This window comes from Rhinatrema bivittatum, chromosome 12, assembly GCF_901001135.1.
Source record: "Rhinatrema bivittatum chromosome 12, aRhiBiv1.1, whole genome shotgun sequence".
Lineage (NCBI taxonomy): Eukaryota > Metazoa > Chordata > Amphibia > Gymnophiona > Rhinatrematidae > Rhinatrema > Rhinatrema bivittatum.
In genome coordinates, this window is record NC_042626.1 from 40932371 (window position 1) to 40952277 (window position 19907).

The window sequence follows — 19907 nt, forward strand, 5'->3', positions numbered from 1 at the left end:
GAAGTGAACAAAGGCCTGCAGCCAGGAGGACATGTTTGGCACCATGCAGCTGACATGAAGTAGGTCTTGCAAAAACATATTCCTAACAGACAAAGCAAGAAAGTGTGGCTCCGATTTTTCTGCATATTTCTATGATTAGAAAAACCAAAAATTCATGCTACTTAATTTGTCAAAAAAAAAGATATTTTGTAGCTTATCCTTCAAGATGGGTTTGTAGCTGTATGGGCAGCCTCTGGCAAATGAGCAGGCTGCTAATTTGAGATCTGTGGTCTGCTCGTATTTCCAGTTGCATGCTTTATTTTTATTTTAAGAGTGGGCACTGTAATTTTTATTTTAATTTTCGATCAGCTGAAATATGAATTGCTGCTCATGAGGCCAAACTCACTCAAGAAAGTTCCTTGTAAATTACATACATGCAGAACCACACAATTAAAATGAAAGCACTCTGCAGAAGTGAATAATTGGTATTTGTGAGGGAAACGTAAATGATGTTGGTAGATAAGAACCGCTTAGTCTACCCATTCTGCCCATGTTTATGCTTTCCCACGTACAGAATGTTGGAAAGAATTGTATAAAAGGGCTCAATGTCCATCTGCCTAGAGACACATTGGAGTCCATATTTGAAAGAGTATTTCCTGCTAACTTGGGACTTAGCCAGACAAACCTCAGGGTTTTAAATTTACAAGCCAGTCTGATTGCCTCCAGGTTATCCAGCAAAATGATTAGCTGGATAGAGATTATCCGAATAATTTAGGGGCATTCCAGGGCAAGTCAAACTTGTTCAGATAAGTTGGCTAAATAATGCTGATATTTATTGTTATCTAACTAAGGGGCTGATGCAATATAAAAAATATAACATGTGAATGAGGCTATTAGGCATTCACTCCCGATGCAAAAAGAAAAATGTGCGTCTCTGATGCACATTTAACTGTCATCTATTAACGCCTGCCAGGAGCAGGCGTTAATAGATGTGCGCATCGAAAAAAGAAGAAAAATAAAAGAAATTAAAAAAAAAATTGACGATCCGGCTCATCACAAAAACCGATGGACAGCCACAAAAACCGACGCTGATGAACTCGGCGTTTGTTTTCAGCGAGAAACTCACTAGTGATCAAACGTTCTCCTCTCTCTCTGGGACCATTGCGGCAGCCGGCCCAGCTCGTCCTCCGCCTCCTCCATGCGGCGCGAGACCCCGGCAACCTTTGCGGCGCAATCCGATCCCTCCCTGGCAGTCCGAGCGGCGGACAAACTTCCTCCAGTCCCGATGCGCTGGGGCCCTGCAGGAGGAGAGTTCAGTCCTTCCTTCCGCCTCTTCTTCCCGAGCGGGGGGGGGGGGGGTGATCAGGTGCTGCTGTGGCTTCCCTTCAACTTCACAGCAAGTGAGCGCACACCCCCACCCATCCGGCCGTCTGTGCGGGACACTTGCCGGGTTTATCGGCATCTGTTTCCCTTACTGCCGTACGGCGGTCACGAAAAGCCCCCTAATTTAATTATTGCATGGCGCCATTTGCACGTTAAGAGAGCGGGCTCTGACTGTTAAGCGCCCGCTTTCTACGCACCTTGATTGCATCGGCCCCTGAGTTTAGGAGTGTGTCAGAGCATGCCTAGAGCTAGCCAGGTCAATTAAGCCGGATAACTTGAGCCTTAACAGACTTTACTTTGCATATAGCCAGTGAAGTAAAATAAATAAATAAAAGCCAGCAATCAGGGTGATCTCCCAACCCCCCCCCCCCCCCCAAAACAAGTGCAACGATGTCAGGGCTAGTGCCCAATTTCCCCAACTTCTGCACCTGCGCCAAAAAAAACAAACCAACTTTCTGGGAGCATTGGGCTGGGTGGTGATAGCCAAGGGCAGGCACTCCATTTGTGCCGCCTTTGGTCCTGGTCAACTCTGTTTCTCTGGCACATGAAAAGTGCAATGGCAAAATGCAAAATTTATTTGACATGGCTGGCAACTTTGAAATTTGGCATCCTGGTCAACTGCCTATGTTGCAATCTAGGCCTGATTTTAAGCTTTAAATTGTACATGTTTTGTTTTGTTTTATGTTCAGTTTTGAAAATGGATTGCGTTAGTCTGATAAATAGCAGTGATATTTCTGACCAGATTAATATAGGAAGATGCACCTCATCCTTCTGGAATGATAGAGGTTCATGCACTTCTTTATTGATGCGAACAGTTTCTAATTACACCTCCAGACAGGCATATCAACCAAAGGGCTGCTTTCAGAGAAGTTTGGATGAGAAAAGGCTACTGATCTAAATATTCATCCAAGCTCAGCCCTCAGGAGTACATTTTCAAAGGAGCTTTTCACTTAAAAATAGCATATACTCGCAGAAGTAGTATATACTTGTGTACGCGCTATTTTAGAAATGTCGAGAGTGCACGCATATTTTTCATTTCACATGTATATTTTACTGTGCGCTAGGGTCATTCTGGGGCGGGGTTCAGAAGGAGGTGTGATAGTTGCTAATTTACACCTACTGATTGACCTGTGCAAGTGGAATTGCACTTGTCTGCAGTTTTTGGGTGGGAGGTCTGTGTGACGTGCTAGATGGTGTAGGTGAACTGGTGATTCCAAATACGCACACAAATATTTTCAAAGTGGAATATGTGCATACTTTATAAAATGACTACCTCCGTGTATAAATTGGGGTTATTAGCGCATACATGTTATATTTTTTACGCACCTATAATATGTGCAGGTATGTTTATAAAATAGGTAGAGAAAAATATGCATTTGCTTTCAGTGGAAATATTTGCACGTACTGAAAAGTGCAATATTTTATTATAGGCTCTGCAGCTCCTGCCACACAGTTTAGAAAATACTACTATTGATCTCTGTGTGTCTACTTGTACATATAAATGCTGTACCACTGATAGATTTGCAATTTAGGAACTCCGGGTCCAACATTATCTCATCTGTATTTACTGGAGGTCCGAATTTCTATTTGACACTCATGCTTTCTCCTCTTAGGTTTTCTCTTTTACTACAATACCATTTCAGTTGTAACGTGGCAAATTCTCTATTCCTTTGTTTGTATATTAAATAATGCCCAACGGATTATCTGATATTAACAGCAAGGAGAGGACAGCTTGAGTTAACTTCCACCAGGCAGGAATGGCATTCCAAATTGATGTGAGGGAGATTTTCAGACTCTCCACTTTGGGACAAAGCCTATGGATGCTTTTCACCCATGGACTTTGCAATTCATTTTCAAAAGAGAGTATGCGTTCCCTTTCACTTTGAAACTTGCAGTAGTTACAGAGTAACTATCCACAGACATCTGCTTCTTGTGCAGACACTTTTTCATGAAAATAACACATGCAGAGTGGAAAATGCAATCTGCACACGGGATTATTTTATCTCCCCCCACCTAGACATGCCCCTGGAAACATCTCCTCTAAATATGGCTTAATAGTGCAAGCTTTGTGGAACAATGAGCATACTTTCAGCCACACTGAGAGACGGCAGGTTTCAGACACATTTTCGCATGTAAATTGATATCGATCCACACAAACAGCTTTGAAAATGGTTTTAACCTGCATGTGGGCAGTCTGGAAGTTGCAGGCCAGCTGGTTGTACCCGCCCAAAGGTTGTATTTTGTCGCTGATGTGCTGTACTGGTATGGAAAAAAAAAAAGGTTGTTAGCCTTCCATAAACATGTTTGCCATGTGTCATGATCTGTATGTGTTATAGTGAAGGATGGAAATGGGATTAAAACGTGGGTCTTTGCTTTTCCCAGCCCTGGGTTCCACTACAGCCTGCCATGATGCATGTACTTTTTCCCTAAAAGGAAATTAAATGCCATACCTGCATAGTTTCCTTTTGTCAGTCCAATGAAAAGGGACTGCCACTCCCCACATTTTCTAGTATATATATATATACCTTCATTTTTAATTTTATTTTTAATTTAATTTTTCCTGGAAATTTATCGGTATTTATTAGAACCAGAAGAAAAATTGTATTTACCTGGAAAAAAAAGTCATTTTTTTCTACTTAACTTTTTTTTCCATTTTTGTTCTTGAAATAAATACCGATAAATTCCCAGGAAAAATGAAATAAAAACCGAAACGCCTGAATTTTAAAAGGCCCGCACGCAGATACCAGGGGTTTACGCGCATGGCCAGGCCCTGCGAACGCCGAGTGCATTTTAAGAAAGGGCTCGGCCATGCGCGTAACTCCCGATTCACGCAGAAGGTGCTGTGCCTGAAGAAAGGGGCAGGCAGTGGGTGGTGGAGAGGGGGGTGGGCTGGGACAGTGCCATTAGGCGCTGTCCCGGGGAAGCGCGTGCTGGCAGTTGGCCGGCGCGTGGAGTTTACTTCTGCTCCAGAGGAGCTGTATGTATAAAAACAAAAAAAATTGTGGATAGCTAGGGTAGGTTTAGGGGTCGGGGAGGAGAGGGGAAGAGGGAGGAAGGATAGGGTTAGGGAAGTTCCCTCCCAGTCTGCTCCTTTATTGGAGGGAACTGGGCAAAGGCCCGATTGCGTCGCCGAATGATTCTTTTAAAATCCCCCAATCCCCCCCCCCCCCGGGCATGGAGGAGGCCACCCACCCGCACATGCGCATGCGGATATTAAATTCCGGCACGCATGTGCGTGCAGGAATCACATTTTATAACATGCGCACACAGACACGTGCATATTATAAAATAGCCACGTGGGCCTTTTAAAATCTACCCCAACGTTTAAGTATAAAGCAGGCTGGCACTGACAACACAGCTAGTTGTAATGTGTACTTGTATGAATGTGCTGAATGCAGATGTGGCAGCATCTGTAGCTCTTGGCACATGATGCTGCTGGATGTTCTCTCTCTCAGACAGGCCGATACAGTAAGGACGCGTTAGGAAGAGTGCGGCAGTGCCGGGCGCACCCTTGTTTGCCGCACGCACTGTTCGGATCACATACCGCTCGAAACAGTATTTAAATTAGACGCAAATGCAAGCCGCGTCCAAAGCGCGTCCATGAAGCGCAATCCATTTTACTGTATAGAGCGCTATACAGCGCCTATACAGTATCCTGGGTGCGCTGGTTCCGGCTCTCGGGTCACGGCGTGCGCTCATGCGCCTTCGCTGCCTTGAGAGCCCAAATTGGACGTGCGTTCATGCACCTTCGCTGGCGGGGCTGCTGGAAGCCACTTTCGCCGCCGGCTGCCCCCAGGAGGCAGGGGAGCCGCGGTGCGCGCCTCGGGAGGAGGGGAGAGAGGACTGGGGCTGCTGGAAGCATGCAGTAAGTTTACTTTTGTTACAATTTCTATTTGCTTTAATAACATGTCGAGTCGATTTTAGCCCTGCGCCTTGCTTCGGGGGGGGGGGGGGGGAAGAGGACTGGCAATCCCCGATGCCCGAGCATAGGATAACCAGGCCCGAGCGTAGGAGAACCAGGCCATACCCTGTTACTCACTTGCTCCAACCCCCACCCACTTATTTGACCGGAGCCTGCCTATTGCTGTCACATCCCTCTAATGCCAAGGTCAGGGTAGGCGGTAAATTAGCGGGTTAAAGATGCGGCAAAACAGTTGGTTAAAAAGGTGATAATCGGGCCGCACATTACTGTATGGGAGGGAATAGCTAATCCGATCGTTTACATATCATATACATGCCGTGGGCGGAAAGGGATACGCATCGATTTAAAGAAGTGGTAAGGATTGGTAAAAACGGATAGTGAATCGCGGGTTAAACTTACGCGGCCAAATTGTGGGTACAAAGTGGGCTAGAAACAGGGTAACCGCGGCCGCGCTTTACTGTATCGGCCTGAGAGTGAAGCGATCCTGCATAAGCTACTCTGACTTCTCAGAGCTATGCTCAGCAAGTAAAGGAACAGCTGACTCAGCTGTATTTTTAAGTCCTGTACGTGGTACGCCTTAACACTGACACTTGCCATCCCAGCCCCACTCAGCACCTTCTTGCTCTGTCCTAGGTAGGCCACCGTCCACTTTGGGTTTAGGGTCTTTTTCTGAGCCAGGCGCATGGAATGAGATTGTGTATCCGAATAGACTAATATTTAGAAAGAAGGTTGTATATAAAAGTAAGTTATCGTGCACTCTCCCCAGTTTCAGATAATAGTTGATCTCGCTTTAAGGCTGTCATGAAAACCCCATTGGTTAGACCAGATCACTGGTCAACCTCTTGCTTTTCCAGGAAGCCAAAAGGTAGTTGCCTCTTCAAACTGTTCTGTGTTGAGTGCTAAGTATTGTACAGAGCAGTGTTTCTTAACCTGCTCCTTAAGCACCTTATAGCAAATAGCGCTTTCAGGACATTCGCAATTAATGTGAGTGAGAGAGAGATTCGTATGCACTGCTTCCATTATGTGCATCCATATCTCACGCACTCTCATTATAGATATCCTGAAAACCAGACTGGCACTGGGGTACAGGAGGGACAGGGTGCAGAGGACAGACATTGAAGTAGAAGTGGTTTTGACAAAGCTGTGGCTGTCTGCATAGCGTTCTTACGGTCCTTGCTGTGGAACAAAATCCTAATCCTGTGTGATTCATCTCTGCTTTCAAGTGATATAAATCCTGGAAAGGCCAGGGTGAGTGCTGTGGGATTGTGGTTTTGTTTTAGAATGGAGCTGTAATTACTGGTCAACTTGTTCTTGGCACCTGAAGCCAAGCTAGAATTCTTGTTTATAATCGGCTGTTAAATTTTAGGGTCTTGCTGTACTGATAATTCTGTTCATGTGATAAGATGAGTTTCTGCTGCCTCAGCAGCCCCACAAAAATACTTTTTATTTCTAACTAAAAAAAAAAAAAGAAAGAAAAGAAAATATCCTTAGTTTTTTTCCTCCCTCACTAAGAGGCCTTGCCTTCTCAAGATGTCACAGAAGAAAGAGCCAACCAATGAGCATGTTATGATTTTGGCTGCTGCTCAGTGTCATCATATCCTATTCAGAGTACTATGACGTCGCCCCACCTGCAGAGGCCTCCAGTGAGCTCTGTCTAGAGCTATCCAAGCCATCTCCTCAAAGGCTTCTTGAATCAGCCTGACTTGTAGTTTTTGCTCCACCAGGAGTCTTCAGCAAACTTGACCTTCAGCCTTGCTAAGCTCCTCCTCACTACTCACACCTAAGCTCTTGCCCTTTGTAACTCAGCCCTGCCATTGTATCCTTGCCTCATCATGGAGTCACCCTTGACACTGACCTGGCCGTTCTTGTTCCTTGCCTTGCTTTGTGGCCTTTGGGCCTTCTTACTCCATTGCCTTGCCCTGTGGCCTTCGGAACTTCTTGCTCCTTGCCTTGTGGGCTTCAGGTCTTCTTGCTCTTTGCCTTGCCTAAAGGCCTTCAGGCCTACTCTGTCTTGTACCCTGCCTTGTGGCCTATCCAGGCTTTCCTCTAGCCTAGAGGCCTACGGGCCTCCAGCCTTGTTGCCTTCAGGCTTTCGTGTTCTCTGTTCTGTGGTACCCTTGTTTGCCTTGTCTGCCTGGTTTAGTCCTTGTCCTGTCCTTGTCTGTCTGATCTTGCCCTGCCCTGTTCCAAGCCTGTACCAAGTTTTGCCTCATCCAAGTCTTGCTCTAGCCTGCCCTGTCATGTCCAAAAAGACTCATCATGATGTACAGCTGCTGCAAAAGTCTACTGGCCCCCAGAACCCAAGGGCTCAACTTGCAGGGGAGGGGGCTGGCTGGGCAGAAGACCGAACCTTGTCTAGCCCAGTATCCTGCCTTGTCGTCCTGTACAGCTCCAGGGATCCTGATAGAGCAGTTTCAAGTAATGTATTTGTGGTAAGATAATGTCCATTACCAATCACTATGAACTCTGCTATATCTGCTTGGGCCTGGAGCATGACCAGCAAAATTGTTATGCCTGTGGAAGGATGTCCCTGCACTCACTCCAGGGTGCATTGCATTGAGGAGCAGTGTAAATCTCTAGGGAGGTACAACAGATCCTACTCCCACAGTGCAGCATTGTCTGCCTCAGCAGGAAAAGACCGGAGCATCAGTTCATCTAAGTTTCCCCCATGGGTGCAGGCCAAAGCTCCAGGATCAACTTCCAGCAGTTGCCCTACGTAAAAAAAAAAATGTGCCACCAGTTGCTGGAGTTGCATAAAAAACATAAACATTCAAAGTGCACCACTATCAATGCATCAAGCGTCAGTGCCATCGGTGCAAGCTACGTTTAAGAATACTGTGCAGTCCGCATTGAAGCACTCCACGCAAAATCCACCAATGCCCTCGACGCACAGAATGTCAAACAATCAATATACTATACATCTCCTTGCTTGATGCATGATGTATCGACAGACTCGATGCATCAAAGTGCTTGATGCAATGCACATCGAAGCATTCAGAACATAAAGCATTGAGGCACCGACTGACCACTTGACACAGAATCGATGCATTCTGTCTCAGTGCATTTGATGCACAGCACATCTAAGATGAAGCACTTCACCCCCTTGATGCATTCCAAAGCCTTTGGTACTTTGACTGCTCGATACAACTGGATTGACGCACTTGGTCACCAAAAAGGGAGCGCAAGGCACAGTGATGATGCAAGTGACATTTCCACTGACTCATTATCCTAGATTCCTTGGCATGATCTGAATACCATTCATCTAAACATGACAAGTCTAGATCTTTTAAATGATTGAAGCATTCTACTCCATCCAAGTTGTCGATTTTGCCAGCTTGGCAGAATTACGCGCTCGCAAGGGGGTGCACACGTGTGCACCTTGCGCGAGCCGAGCCCGAGGGGAGCCCCGATGGCTGTCCCTGTTCCCTCCAAGGCCGAAATTGGGGGGCCTTGGAGGCCCCCCCCAACTTCCCCTCCCTTTCCCTCTCTACCACTGCAGTTATATATGGAGCATTTTATTTATTTTTATTTATTTAACAGTTTTTATATACTGATGGTCATTGGGAACATCTCATCGGTTAACAAGAAACAAAATGCAGCAACAGGCTTTACAATGAACACAGAACTGGTGTATAAGGGGGGGGGGATGGGATGGGAAAAGGGGAAGGGGGGCCTCTAACTTGGATGAGAGGGAAAAGTGGAAGAGATAAGGTAACTGACATTTACAAGAGCATAACTTTAAGCATCAGTATATTACAAGAGCATACAATTAAGCATCAACTTTTTACATGTTACATTACCATAAAATATAAGGAGTTATATTGACATTTAATACTTCTATTTAGTTTCACAGGAAACTGATACAAAAGAATATGTTACGGAAGAGGTTGAGTTACAAACTAGATGGAGTTGCAGAGATTATCGAAAAGGATCATAGGGCAAAGGAGAGGGGGACGATAGGGATAGATGAGGTGAAGGTGTGCTATTAGGTGTATACTTGCTTGAAGAGCCAAGTTTTCAGTTCTGTAGGGGAGAGTATAAGATTACCTTTCCTCTTCCAATCACCAGAGCACTTTCCCCACCTAGGTTTTTGGCAGAGACATTTCATCTGGAAACACCAGATCCTATATGTTCTGTACTTCTCCCTCATTTTGGCCTGTCCACAGACTCAATTACAGGAACCTATTCTTGTATCAGAAGGGGATATACCATGCCTACAGCCAGTCAGAGACTGTATCAATCAGTGGATCAGATTAGGGCTTTGGTGAAAAATTTGGGGCAGATTTTAAAACTTATGCGCGGGCGTAGATTTGTTCGTGCAACCCGGCACAAACAAATCTACGCCCGATTTTATAACATGCGCGTGCTCGCAAGGGGGTGCACACATGTGCACCTTGCGCTCGCCGAGCCTGAGGGGAGCCCCGGTGGCTGTCCCTGTTCCCCGATGGCTGTCCCTGTTCCTTCCAAGGCTGAAATTGGGGGGCCTTGGAGGCCCCCCCACCTTCCCCTCCCTTCCCCTATCTAACCCACCCCCCCAGCCCTACCTAAATTCCCTCCCCTACCTTATTTTATGGCAGGCATATCTTGCGCGCACCGGCAGGCTGCCGGCGCGCGAACACCTGATATGGCCGGAAGATATGAAGAAAAGGGTGCAGATATAGCAGAGTTCATGGTAATTGGTAATGGACATTATCTTACCACAAATACAGCAGCAGTTACTACCCTTAACAGAAGGCACAGGTATTACTACCCTTAACCAATTAGTCTTGATGCTTGTGACACAACTGCAACATCGAGCTCTACTTCAACAGCAGGGGGTAAAAGGGGAACTGGATTCAGACAATAGTCTGTTAAGACCTACCAAGTGAGAGCTAGAGCTTGCCCTGTTGCTCACATTCGTGGACTGCCCATTGAGGACATCTTCAAAGCTGCAACTCGGTCCTCAGTTCATACCTTCACTTCCCACTACTGTCTTTATAACCTCTCCCTGGATAGTTGACTGCATAGCTAGACTTAACTCTGGTACTGACTGAGGAGCTCATGAGGCAACTTCCACATGGGAAATCTTGCCCATGCTCAGTAGAGTTTATAGGTCTACTATCTTGGAGAGATGAGTCCGTTCGGTACCGCGGTATGACGTCACCCACATGTAATAGTTAATTTATTCTGCTATCTATGGAAAACACCATTTAAGGTAAGCAAACTTTCTTTTACTTTGGACCCTGGTAGTAATCCAAGCTACTGCAAGTCCTTGCAATGTTGTATTATTGTAGTGCCATTAGTGTACAAGAGAAAAAAAGCTTGAGTAGATGGAGAGAATAAAGTGCAGTTTTAACAGTTGGGATATGCATTCTTAAGCTTTGATACATTGCCCATTTAACAGGCATAGGGTAGTAAGTCATACCCTCTCATGCTGGGCCCACCCATTCATTTCTAGCCTATGTTGACTCATACTGTTTGTCGGCTTGGATCAGGGCACTTAATTTGAAGCAGTAGTTTCCATCTACACATACCAGTGGAGAGCAAGTGCTGCCAGCCCTGGCAATTCAGAAGGTGACTTTTGTTACATAAACATTTGCACTTGGGATTTTCCTCTGTAGGGAATGTGTGCTGGGGGTTTTCTTCATGTGGTTGCTGACTGCCTTCCTTAAGACTAGCAGAGACTTGCTGAGCTGCACAGTTTGTATCTGAAGAACTTCTGCACAGCAGATGCTTAACAACTATTGATGGCCCTAATGTTTAAATACAATATATAAGTACAGTTGCTTAGGCGTTTAGAGCCCAGTCTCCTAGTAAAAAGGAACCTTCCTGTGTCTGTAAGTCTGATTATAATGCTAATTACTCAGGTTGGTGTGCTTACATATTAGTGTGTGGATTTTTGCACATTTTTGTACATAGAGCTTCCAATTTAATAAGGAATTTTAGTGCACAAAAAAGTCACTCAAATGTGAGTGAACATGCTCAGAAATTAGTGTTCCTCCATGCAAATCCCATGTTAATCAAGGCATTAGCTATTATTCCCCAATGCAGAGATGCGTATAGCCTTAAAGTTTATATTCTTAACCCCAGAAATGTAACTCCTGTTCAGATGTGAAGTAAAGTTTCTGGTGCTATTGTACATCAGTGGGACTTGGGATTTGTGCACAGAAAACATGATTTGAGCCCAAATCTTGTTTTATGCATGCTAACCATATTTTTTAGCTCACATTTTCAGGTTAGTCTGCCTTTTTTTTTTATTCCTGATACATTAGCTAATTGTATACTAATGCATGTGGAGTTTACTCCCGCACTAAAAAAAGAGTTAAGAAAATGTGCACTGAAATTCAGCGCATACTTTTTAACTCGCATCTTATTACAATGGGCTGCCACTTGTAAAGAATAATGATGTTATCAAATCATGTTTCTACTCTGAAAAGTGACACCCTACAGTGGAGTAGACTAATCAAGGTCTGATAAACTAGGTTTACTCGGAGTATAGCTCCTGTGTCCAGTCAAACAAGCAATCTCATCTTCATCTTTAATACTCTGTCCCCTAATTAGGCCACAACTGTGGTGACACTGAATGACTGCATGTGCCTATTGTAGACTGGCAGTGTCAGTACACATCTTACTAAGGTATGGTCATCCCCTTCTTCAGGATCTTTGTGCTATCTGAAGTTTGCAGCTTCAGGCATTCATAACCAAATAATATCTGCCTCCACCCATCTACTATGTTGGTATTCTTTAACTAATGTTATTTCAAGGTAGGCTAATACAGGACCAGATCTACTAAAGGGATAAATGACAAGCTAAAGTAATAGGTGGAAATGCATCTTCAAGTTCAGTATAAATGAAGAGAGTTTTCCCATTGTATATTTGTGGGAAAATGCTTCATGTGACTGCCCCACAGTGCTCCATTCTGCTGCTTCTTTACACTTGACAGTTTGTCAAACCACCGTTGGTTGCTAAACCCAGCAATCCTGTATCAGTTTTCTGTTGGGGGAACTTGCCTACTTAAAGTGGTTAATCTGAGTATGATGCGTGCCTAGTGTTATGTGCAAGATTTATACTTTGTTGGGTTTCAAAATAACTTTTTTTTTTAATGTATGTAACTTCAGCAGAACACAAATCGTATAATCCAAGGAAGATTCATTAATGTTTGCAAACTATTGTTTCTTTTATTTCCCATCCATAGTGATTGTCCTTTAAAGCTGCCAGCGATCTGTGGCAAACTGGATTTTTGCAGCAAACCGCATATTTTGCAATTGAACTTAATGGCCAAGTTTGTAAAACTCAATGACCTAGTCACAGATCGCTGGCAGCTTTAAAGGGCCCACACTGTACTTGGTTAACTCTCTCTATATTTTAAGTGGCGGTCTCAACAGAGAGACCAAAAAATAGGAGGGAAAGGATTAATATGCAGATAAAAATGCATGAGGATAGCTTGTGCTATTCCTTTCTATGTTATCACTGCTGTATAGGTATATACTAGGATTAAGAATATTTTAATCTGGCAACACCAAATCATGTAAACAAAAAGACACAATGTAAACTCTGATACCTAACTTATGTCATTTCCTTATTTGTTTTAGACATGAATTTGATTCAGAGCAGATCCCCGACCTGACAAAAGATGTTTATATTCAGGACATTCACTGCGTGGGCTCCCTCTGTAAACTTTACTTCCGAGAGCTCCCCAATCCCTTGCTGACGTATCAACTGTATGAAAAATTTTCTGTAAGTTGTCCGTAGGACTGCCTCCGATCCTAGTTGATCTGCTGTGTTGCTATTTAATGAAAAAGAAATGGAAATATATGGTAGGCCAGTTTATGAAAAGAAGCCTGCAATCCTTCTACAGAGTTCCTTTCAGCTCATCCCAGCTATGGCAACATCAATTATTATTCATTCATGACGTGATAGATAAACCTCTTTATCAAATTACCTGTTTTTCTTTTTCAGCTTTTCCTTTCTAAGCTAAGAATATCCTCCTAGGACAAGCAGGATGGTACTCCTCACATGTGGGTGACATCATCAGATGGAGCCTGGCACGGAAAACTTCTGTCAAAGTTTCTAGAACTTTGACTGGCACACTGAGTATGCCACTCTCCATGCGTGCAAATGGGGTCTCTCTTCAGTTTCTTCTTTTCTGCAGAGCTGTCATCTCGCAGTGGTGAGCTCGTGCTCTTTTTTGTGGAAAAAGTTCCATAAAGTGTGTGTTTCACTCTGCGCCGAGTCTCTCTCCAGTTCCACGTTTTCTCGTCATCCAGTGAGTTTTTCCTCTCGGTTGGTGTCCGCCGGTCATCGTGCCTTTGCAGTCTTCTGTGCGCCTCATGGTGGCATCTGGCTTCCGTTGATGCCTCCAGAATATGTCCCTAACAGATCCACACAAAGCATGCATCCTGTGCCTGGGGGCATCACATGATGTACAGGGCTGCAAACTGTGCGCGTAGATGACTCCAAAAGGCCATCTGGCCAGGTTAGATAGACGGAGAAGGTTTTTGGGTCGGGTAAGTCCTACCCCTCTACCCCATCATAGATGCCATCAACGCTCATAGATCGTGGGGAACTGTTTGTCCTCGATCCTTTGGTGGCCACTCCTTCCCCAAGGCTTTCGGAGGAGAAAGGCTCTGGGGATCAACCCGTGTCAGTCTCCTCAAAGTCGCAGACTTCTGGATCGTTGTCCTTGGTGCCAGGGAAAGATTGGGCTGAGCACCGTGGGAAGTCTCAGAAACACCGCATGGTGCCAGAATCGGACTGGCCACGGCACTTACCACCTTGCCCCCGAAGCAACCCTGACGAGAGGAGATGCCCATCCTCCCTCGAGCCTGGTGGCCCGAGGCCGTCCACACCGATCCCGGTGTCAGGCACGGATCCTCCTCGGCATCCTGAGAAGGAGTTGACCTCTCCTCTCCCCTCTCAGCCTGCCCTTTCAGCAGAGGCTTTTGAGGAGGAGCTGGAGTGTCGGGTGCACCTGGCGGTGGAATGTGCTTTGCATGAAATGGAGCCGGTGCTCCTGCCACCAATGCCAGTGCCCTCTCCGCCGGTGTCATCACCAATGCCAGTGACGGCACCAGTGCTGGTGCCTGCACTGATGCCGATACCTGTAGTGTGCGTGTTGAAGCTGTTATTGGACCAACTCAATGTCCTCCTAGGTATCCTCCCAACACAATTGCTGCCGGTGCCCTGTGATTCAACGGTGGCCCGTCGGGCACCCAAGCGTAAGGCATCCGAGCTGGTCCTTGTCGAGGACTCTTTTGGAGGGGACAAGGGTCCCGCACCACTGGAAACCCCCCCCCCCCCCCCATGCCCTGCCAGGGTCAGGTCCCAGGGCCCTCTGTGCTTCTGCCCAGTGTTTCCCCGGCCACCTTCGCCGGGTCGCCTCAATGAGCCCGAGGACCTCTTTGACCCTTGGGGAGGTGATACCTCTGATGCCTCGACGGCAGATTCCGATTATCTTACTTCGGATCCCTCTCCTCAGAGGAGGAGCATTCATCCCCATGAAGACCTGACCCTCGCGGGGTTTGTCCGGGCTATGGCTGAAGCCATCCTTCCAATTATGACTGAAGAGGATGCCCGCCACAAAATGCTGGAGATTCTCCAGTTCATGGATGCCCCAAAGGAAGTGGTGGCGGTACCCTTCATGAGATTTTCCGAGAGCTGTGCCTTTGGCTGTGGGAGAAACCCCTCTCTGTGGCCTCGATGAACCAGAAGGCAGATGGGGGTGTATCTTGTGCAGCAGGTGCTGGGCTTTGATAAGCTCCAACTCCCCCACCAGTCGGTGGTGGTAGAATCTGCGCTGAAGAAAGCAAAGAGGTCAAAGATTCATGTCTCGGCTCCATCTGGCAAGGAGAATAGGGTGAGAAATGCTATGGGTAGGAGAGTGTTCCACGGCTCCATGTTGGTGGCCCATATCACTTCCTACCTACTATACATGATCCAATACACCCGTAATCTCTGGAAGCAAGTCCAGGAGGTGGCGGATGGCCTTGCTCAGCAGCCTCAGGAGGCTCTTATCGTCATTGTTCAACAGGACCTTGAGTGTGGGAAACACAAGGTGCATGCTGCTTATGAATTCTTTGAGACAGCGGGCCGTGTAGCTGTCACCAGCATCTCCGCAAGAAGTCTCGCTTAGTTCCGTGCCTCAGACCTTCACCCGTAGGTTCAGGACCAGCTGGCTGACTTTCCTTGCACCGGTGATATCCTTTTTGGTGACAAGGTAAAAGATGCGGTCGACCAGCTGAAGGATCACTATGAGACCCTCCAGCAGTTGTCTGCTACTGTTTCATCCTCTCCTTCGGTGCCTAAGAGGTTGGCCCGGGCCAAGGAAGCCTTTCTATAGGCAAAGGAAGTCCTACCGGGGCAGATCTCAAAAGCAACAAGGTCCCAGACCCCAGCCAGCGCCCCAGGCTAGCCCCACTGTGGGATTTTGACTGGCTGCGAGGGAGCATAAGCCAGTGGTTTTGGCCAGTGCCGAAGGACCCACCAGTTGGGGGATGGCTCCTCTTCTTTGCTGACTGGTGGCCGTTCATGTGGCCGATCAGTGGTTCCTGTCCATCATCTGGCAAGGCTAAAGGCTGAATCTCATGGCTGTTCTGCCAGATTCTCCCTCATGCCCAATTTTTGGGTCCCATCTCGCATCCAGACCTGCTCATGGTGGAGCTCTCTTGCCCTTCTAATGGCCAGATGGGTAGAACCCGTTCCTTGGGAGCAGCAGGGGGTGTGGGGGTTTACTCCTGTTATTTCTTGATTCCAAAGAAAACAGGAGGCCTCCGTCGCATCCTCGATCTGCGAACCTTGAACAAATTTCTCAAGAGAAAAGTTCAAGATTGTATTCTTGGCCACCTTGATTCTCCTCTTGCAAAGAGGAGACTGGCTTTGCTCCCTCGACCTGAAAGACACACCCACATCGAGATCTGTCCCAGTCACAGGAAGTATCTCCGGTTTGTGGTAGGCCACCAGCATTTTCATACCACGTACTCCCATTTGGCCTGGCCTCCGCTCCAAGAGTCTTCACAAAGTACTTTGCTGTGGTAAGTGCCTATCTACATCAGCTGGGGATCCAGGTCTTTCCATACCTGGACAATTGGCTGGTCAAGAGTAGTACTCAGGCAAAGATGTTGTGGTCACTACACTGGACCATTCGAGTATTGGAATACCTGAGGTTTTTAATCAACTACCCAAAGGCACACCTACACCCGTCACCACGGCTGGATTTCATAGGAGCCATGTTGGATGCGATGCAGGCAAAGACCTTTTTGTCCTTCGACAGGGTGTGCACGTTGCAGTCCCTGCTGGGGATGATCCAGCAAAGCCAACTAGTGTTTGCACAGCATATTTTGCAGCTGCTGGGGCATATATGGCCACAATCGTCCATGTCACCCCTTTCGCCCGTCTGTATATGTGCCTAGCCCAGTGGTCCCTGTACTCTCAATAGTGGCAGGCCACCCAAGAACTTTGGGTCTACATCCAGATTTCCCCCTCTCAGGGCTTCCCTGTCTTGGTGGAGATCCCCATCTAATCTGGAGCGGGGTGTGTAATTTCAGGCTCCCCCATCCCAGATTGTACTGACCGTGGATGCGTCTCACTTGGGGTGCGGAGCCCATGTAGACGGCCTCCATACCCAGGGTCTCTGGACCGCCCAGGAAGCTCTATGTCAGATAAACTTCTTGGAGCTAAGGGCGATCTAGGACGCACTGTGGGCCTTCCGGGATCAGCTAACCAATGAAGTGGTCCTCATTCGGACAGACAACCAGTAGCCATGTGGTATATCAACAAGCAGGGGGTCGCCACGTCCTCCCTCCTCTGTCAGGAGGCAGTGCAGATGTGGACCTGGGCACTATCTCAGGGAATGTTGCTCCAGATGGTGTACTTAGCCAGAGCAGAGAACACCCTGGCAGACAAGCTGAGCCACACCTTCCAGCCCCATGAGTGGTCCCTGAAGCAAGAGGTGGTGGATTGGATCTTCCTTCTCTAGGAAAACCCCGGACATGGATCTATTTGCCTCTCTGTCCAGGTCGGATGGCAAACCAGTCACGGATGCTTTTGCCTTTCACTGGGTGACAGGCCTCCTGTACACATTTCCTCCACTTCTGTTGGTGGCGAAGACTCTCTTGAAGCTTTGCCAAGACTGGGGGACTATCATCCTCGTATCTCCCCATTGGCCGAGGCAGGTTTGGTTCCCACTCCTGCAGAATCTCTCCCAGTGGGGCCCGATCCATCTCAGGACTGCCCCAGACCTCCTCACACAGGACCAGGGCAGACTGCGCCACCCCCGACCTCCAGGCCCTGTCCCTCATGGCCTGGATGTTGAAAGGTTAATCTTGCAGCCTCTAGACCTCTCAGAGGAGGTGTCTCTAGTCCTCGTGGCTTCCAGAAAGCCTTCTACGAGAAAGGCTTGTGCATTGACATTGAGGAGGTTTACTGTCTGGTGTGTCCAGAAGGGCCTCGACCCTTTTGCCTACCCCATCCGAGACCTCCTCCTGATTTACCTGCTGCAGCTCTCAGAGGCTGGACCTAAGACCAGGTGCATCTGAGTGCCATTTTGGTGCTTACCACCATATGGGGTGGATGGTTCATTCATCTCAGTGCAGCCGATAGTGAGGCGGTTCATTCGTGGGTCGCTTCAGTTGTGGCCTCCCCTACAAGACCCCAGCGGTGTCCTGGGACCTTGACATGGTGTTGTCTTGACTGATGAAACCACCGTTTGAACCACCGTGCTTCTCTACTCTCAAGTATTTGACTTGGAAAGTCATATTCTTGGTAGCAGTCATGTTGGCATGAAGAGTTAGTGAGCTGCATGCCTTGGTGACGTATCCGCCCTACACAAGGTTTTTCCATGACAGGGTGGTTCTGCACACCCACCCTAAATTCCTGCTGAAGGTGATAAGATTTCCATCTTAACCAATCCATCATCCTGCCCACTTTCTTCCCTAGGCCGCATTCCAACCAAGGGGAAAGGGTGCTGCATATTCTCAATTGTAAGAATCTTGCCTTCTACTTGGACCAGATGGCAGACCATAGGCACTCCACATAGCTGTTTGTCTCTTTTGACTCCAACCAACTGGGGTTGGCTGTGGCTAAGCAAACTCTTTCCACCTGGCTAGTGGACTGCATCTCTTTATGCTATGACCAAGCGGGACTGCAACTGGGGAGCCATGCACGGCCCACTCAGTTAAGGCCATGGCAACGTCTGTGGCCCACCTGCGTGCAGTCCCCATGGGGGAGGTCTGCAAGGCTGCAACATGGAGTTCTCGCCACACCTTTGCAGTTCATTATTGTGTGGACAGAGATGGCTTCCAGGATAGCAGATTTGGCCAGTCTGTCCTCAGGAACCTCTTTCAGCTGTGAGCCCAACTCTTCCTACCTAAGGCCCCTGGTTTAAGTTCATTCTGTCCCCGCTGTTACCAACCATTGGCACCTGTTTGGTGGCAGTTGGTCCCATTATTCTTTTGGGGCCAGCCTGTAACTAGGGATTCATCCCCATATGAGGACTACCATCCTGCTTGTCCTAGAAGAAAGTGAAGTTGCTTACCTGTAACAGGTGTTCTCCTAGGATAGAAGGATGTTCGTCCTCAGGAAACCCGCCTGCCACCCCGCGAAGTTGGGTTCTCCTGTTTGTTATTTTATTTTTTTATAATCTACCTATGAGACTGAAGAGAGACCCCGCGTGGTTAGTGGCATGCTCAGCTTGCCAGTCAAAGTTCTAGAAACTTTGGCAGAAGTTTTCCGTGCTGGGTTCCATCTGATGATGTCACCCACATGTGAGGACTAACATCCTGCTGTCTTGGGAGAACACCTGTTACAGGTAAGCAATTTTGCTTTCTCTCTTCCAAGCAGAATGAATAGGTTGAATTCTGACCAAAATCTGGCACCGGATCTTTAGGTATCATACCCAAGAGTTTTGTTGAATTGTCAGCTTGCATTTTAGCTGAAAGTAGATTTTCACTAGGCTTCCCATCAAGAAAAATTCAAACAAGCAGTATAAAAGTTCTAGCTGGGGGGAGGGGGAGTTAAAAGATTATGTGTGTCTAGGAAGGATGAAGGGCAGTACACATCAGGTGGGATTTATCCCTTCTAGATCAAAGATGTATAATCTTAGAAGAATGTTCAATGAAGAAAATAAAAAAATTGGAAGGCGCGATATTGTAGAAGTATTTGTTGCAGCTGAACTGGCCTTTGTCTCTGTTGTGTATGCTTCAGGTGCAGCTTATTTAATAGATCCAGTCACTCTTATTTGGAGCCCATTAGTAGAAATTAGCTGAAATATTTCAAGTCTGAACTGGGAAATGAGACGAGGATGTTGCCAGTAGTGTATATCGTGGCTGTTAAATGCATGGCGGTACAGAAATGAGAGAAAGTATGTTTTATGCAGTCTACTGCTTGGTACAATATTCTGGTTAATTGGGTATAAATTGGTAGTTTTATCCAATAGGCCACAAGGGACTGAAACATCACTGTCTTGTCCCAGGTAAAATGGAGCCATTCTTTCTTTAAGGAATTTGGGTATTAAAATCTCCAGAATACCTGTGAAATGTTTCCATCAAAATTATATACTGATTGTTGATAAATTCCTCCTGCTAATGGAGAATTGGAAAGCACTGTCTTTGTCTGTAGGGGGTGCTCTCTTAAACAAGCACTTACTAAA

The 19907-nt window shown here is 46.8% G+C and overlaps 1 protein-coding gene across 6 annotated transcripts in view; it reads left to right on the top strand.

Annotated features, from left to right (window-relative positions):
* The window catches only part of ARHGAP32 (Rho GTPase activating protein 32), a 694843-nt gene that overhangs the window by 633252 nt on the left and 41684 nt on the right, over window positions 1–19907 (top strand). For all 6 annotated transcript variants that reach the window (XM_029573155.1, XM_029573153.1, XM_029573154.1 and 3 more), the window contains one exon: window positions 12856–13000. In XM_029573155.1, the coding sequence (XP_029429015.1) occupies window positions 12856–13000 (145 nt within the window). The remainder of the gene's footprint in view (window positions 1–12855; window positions 13001–19907) is intronic.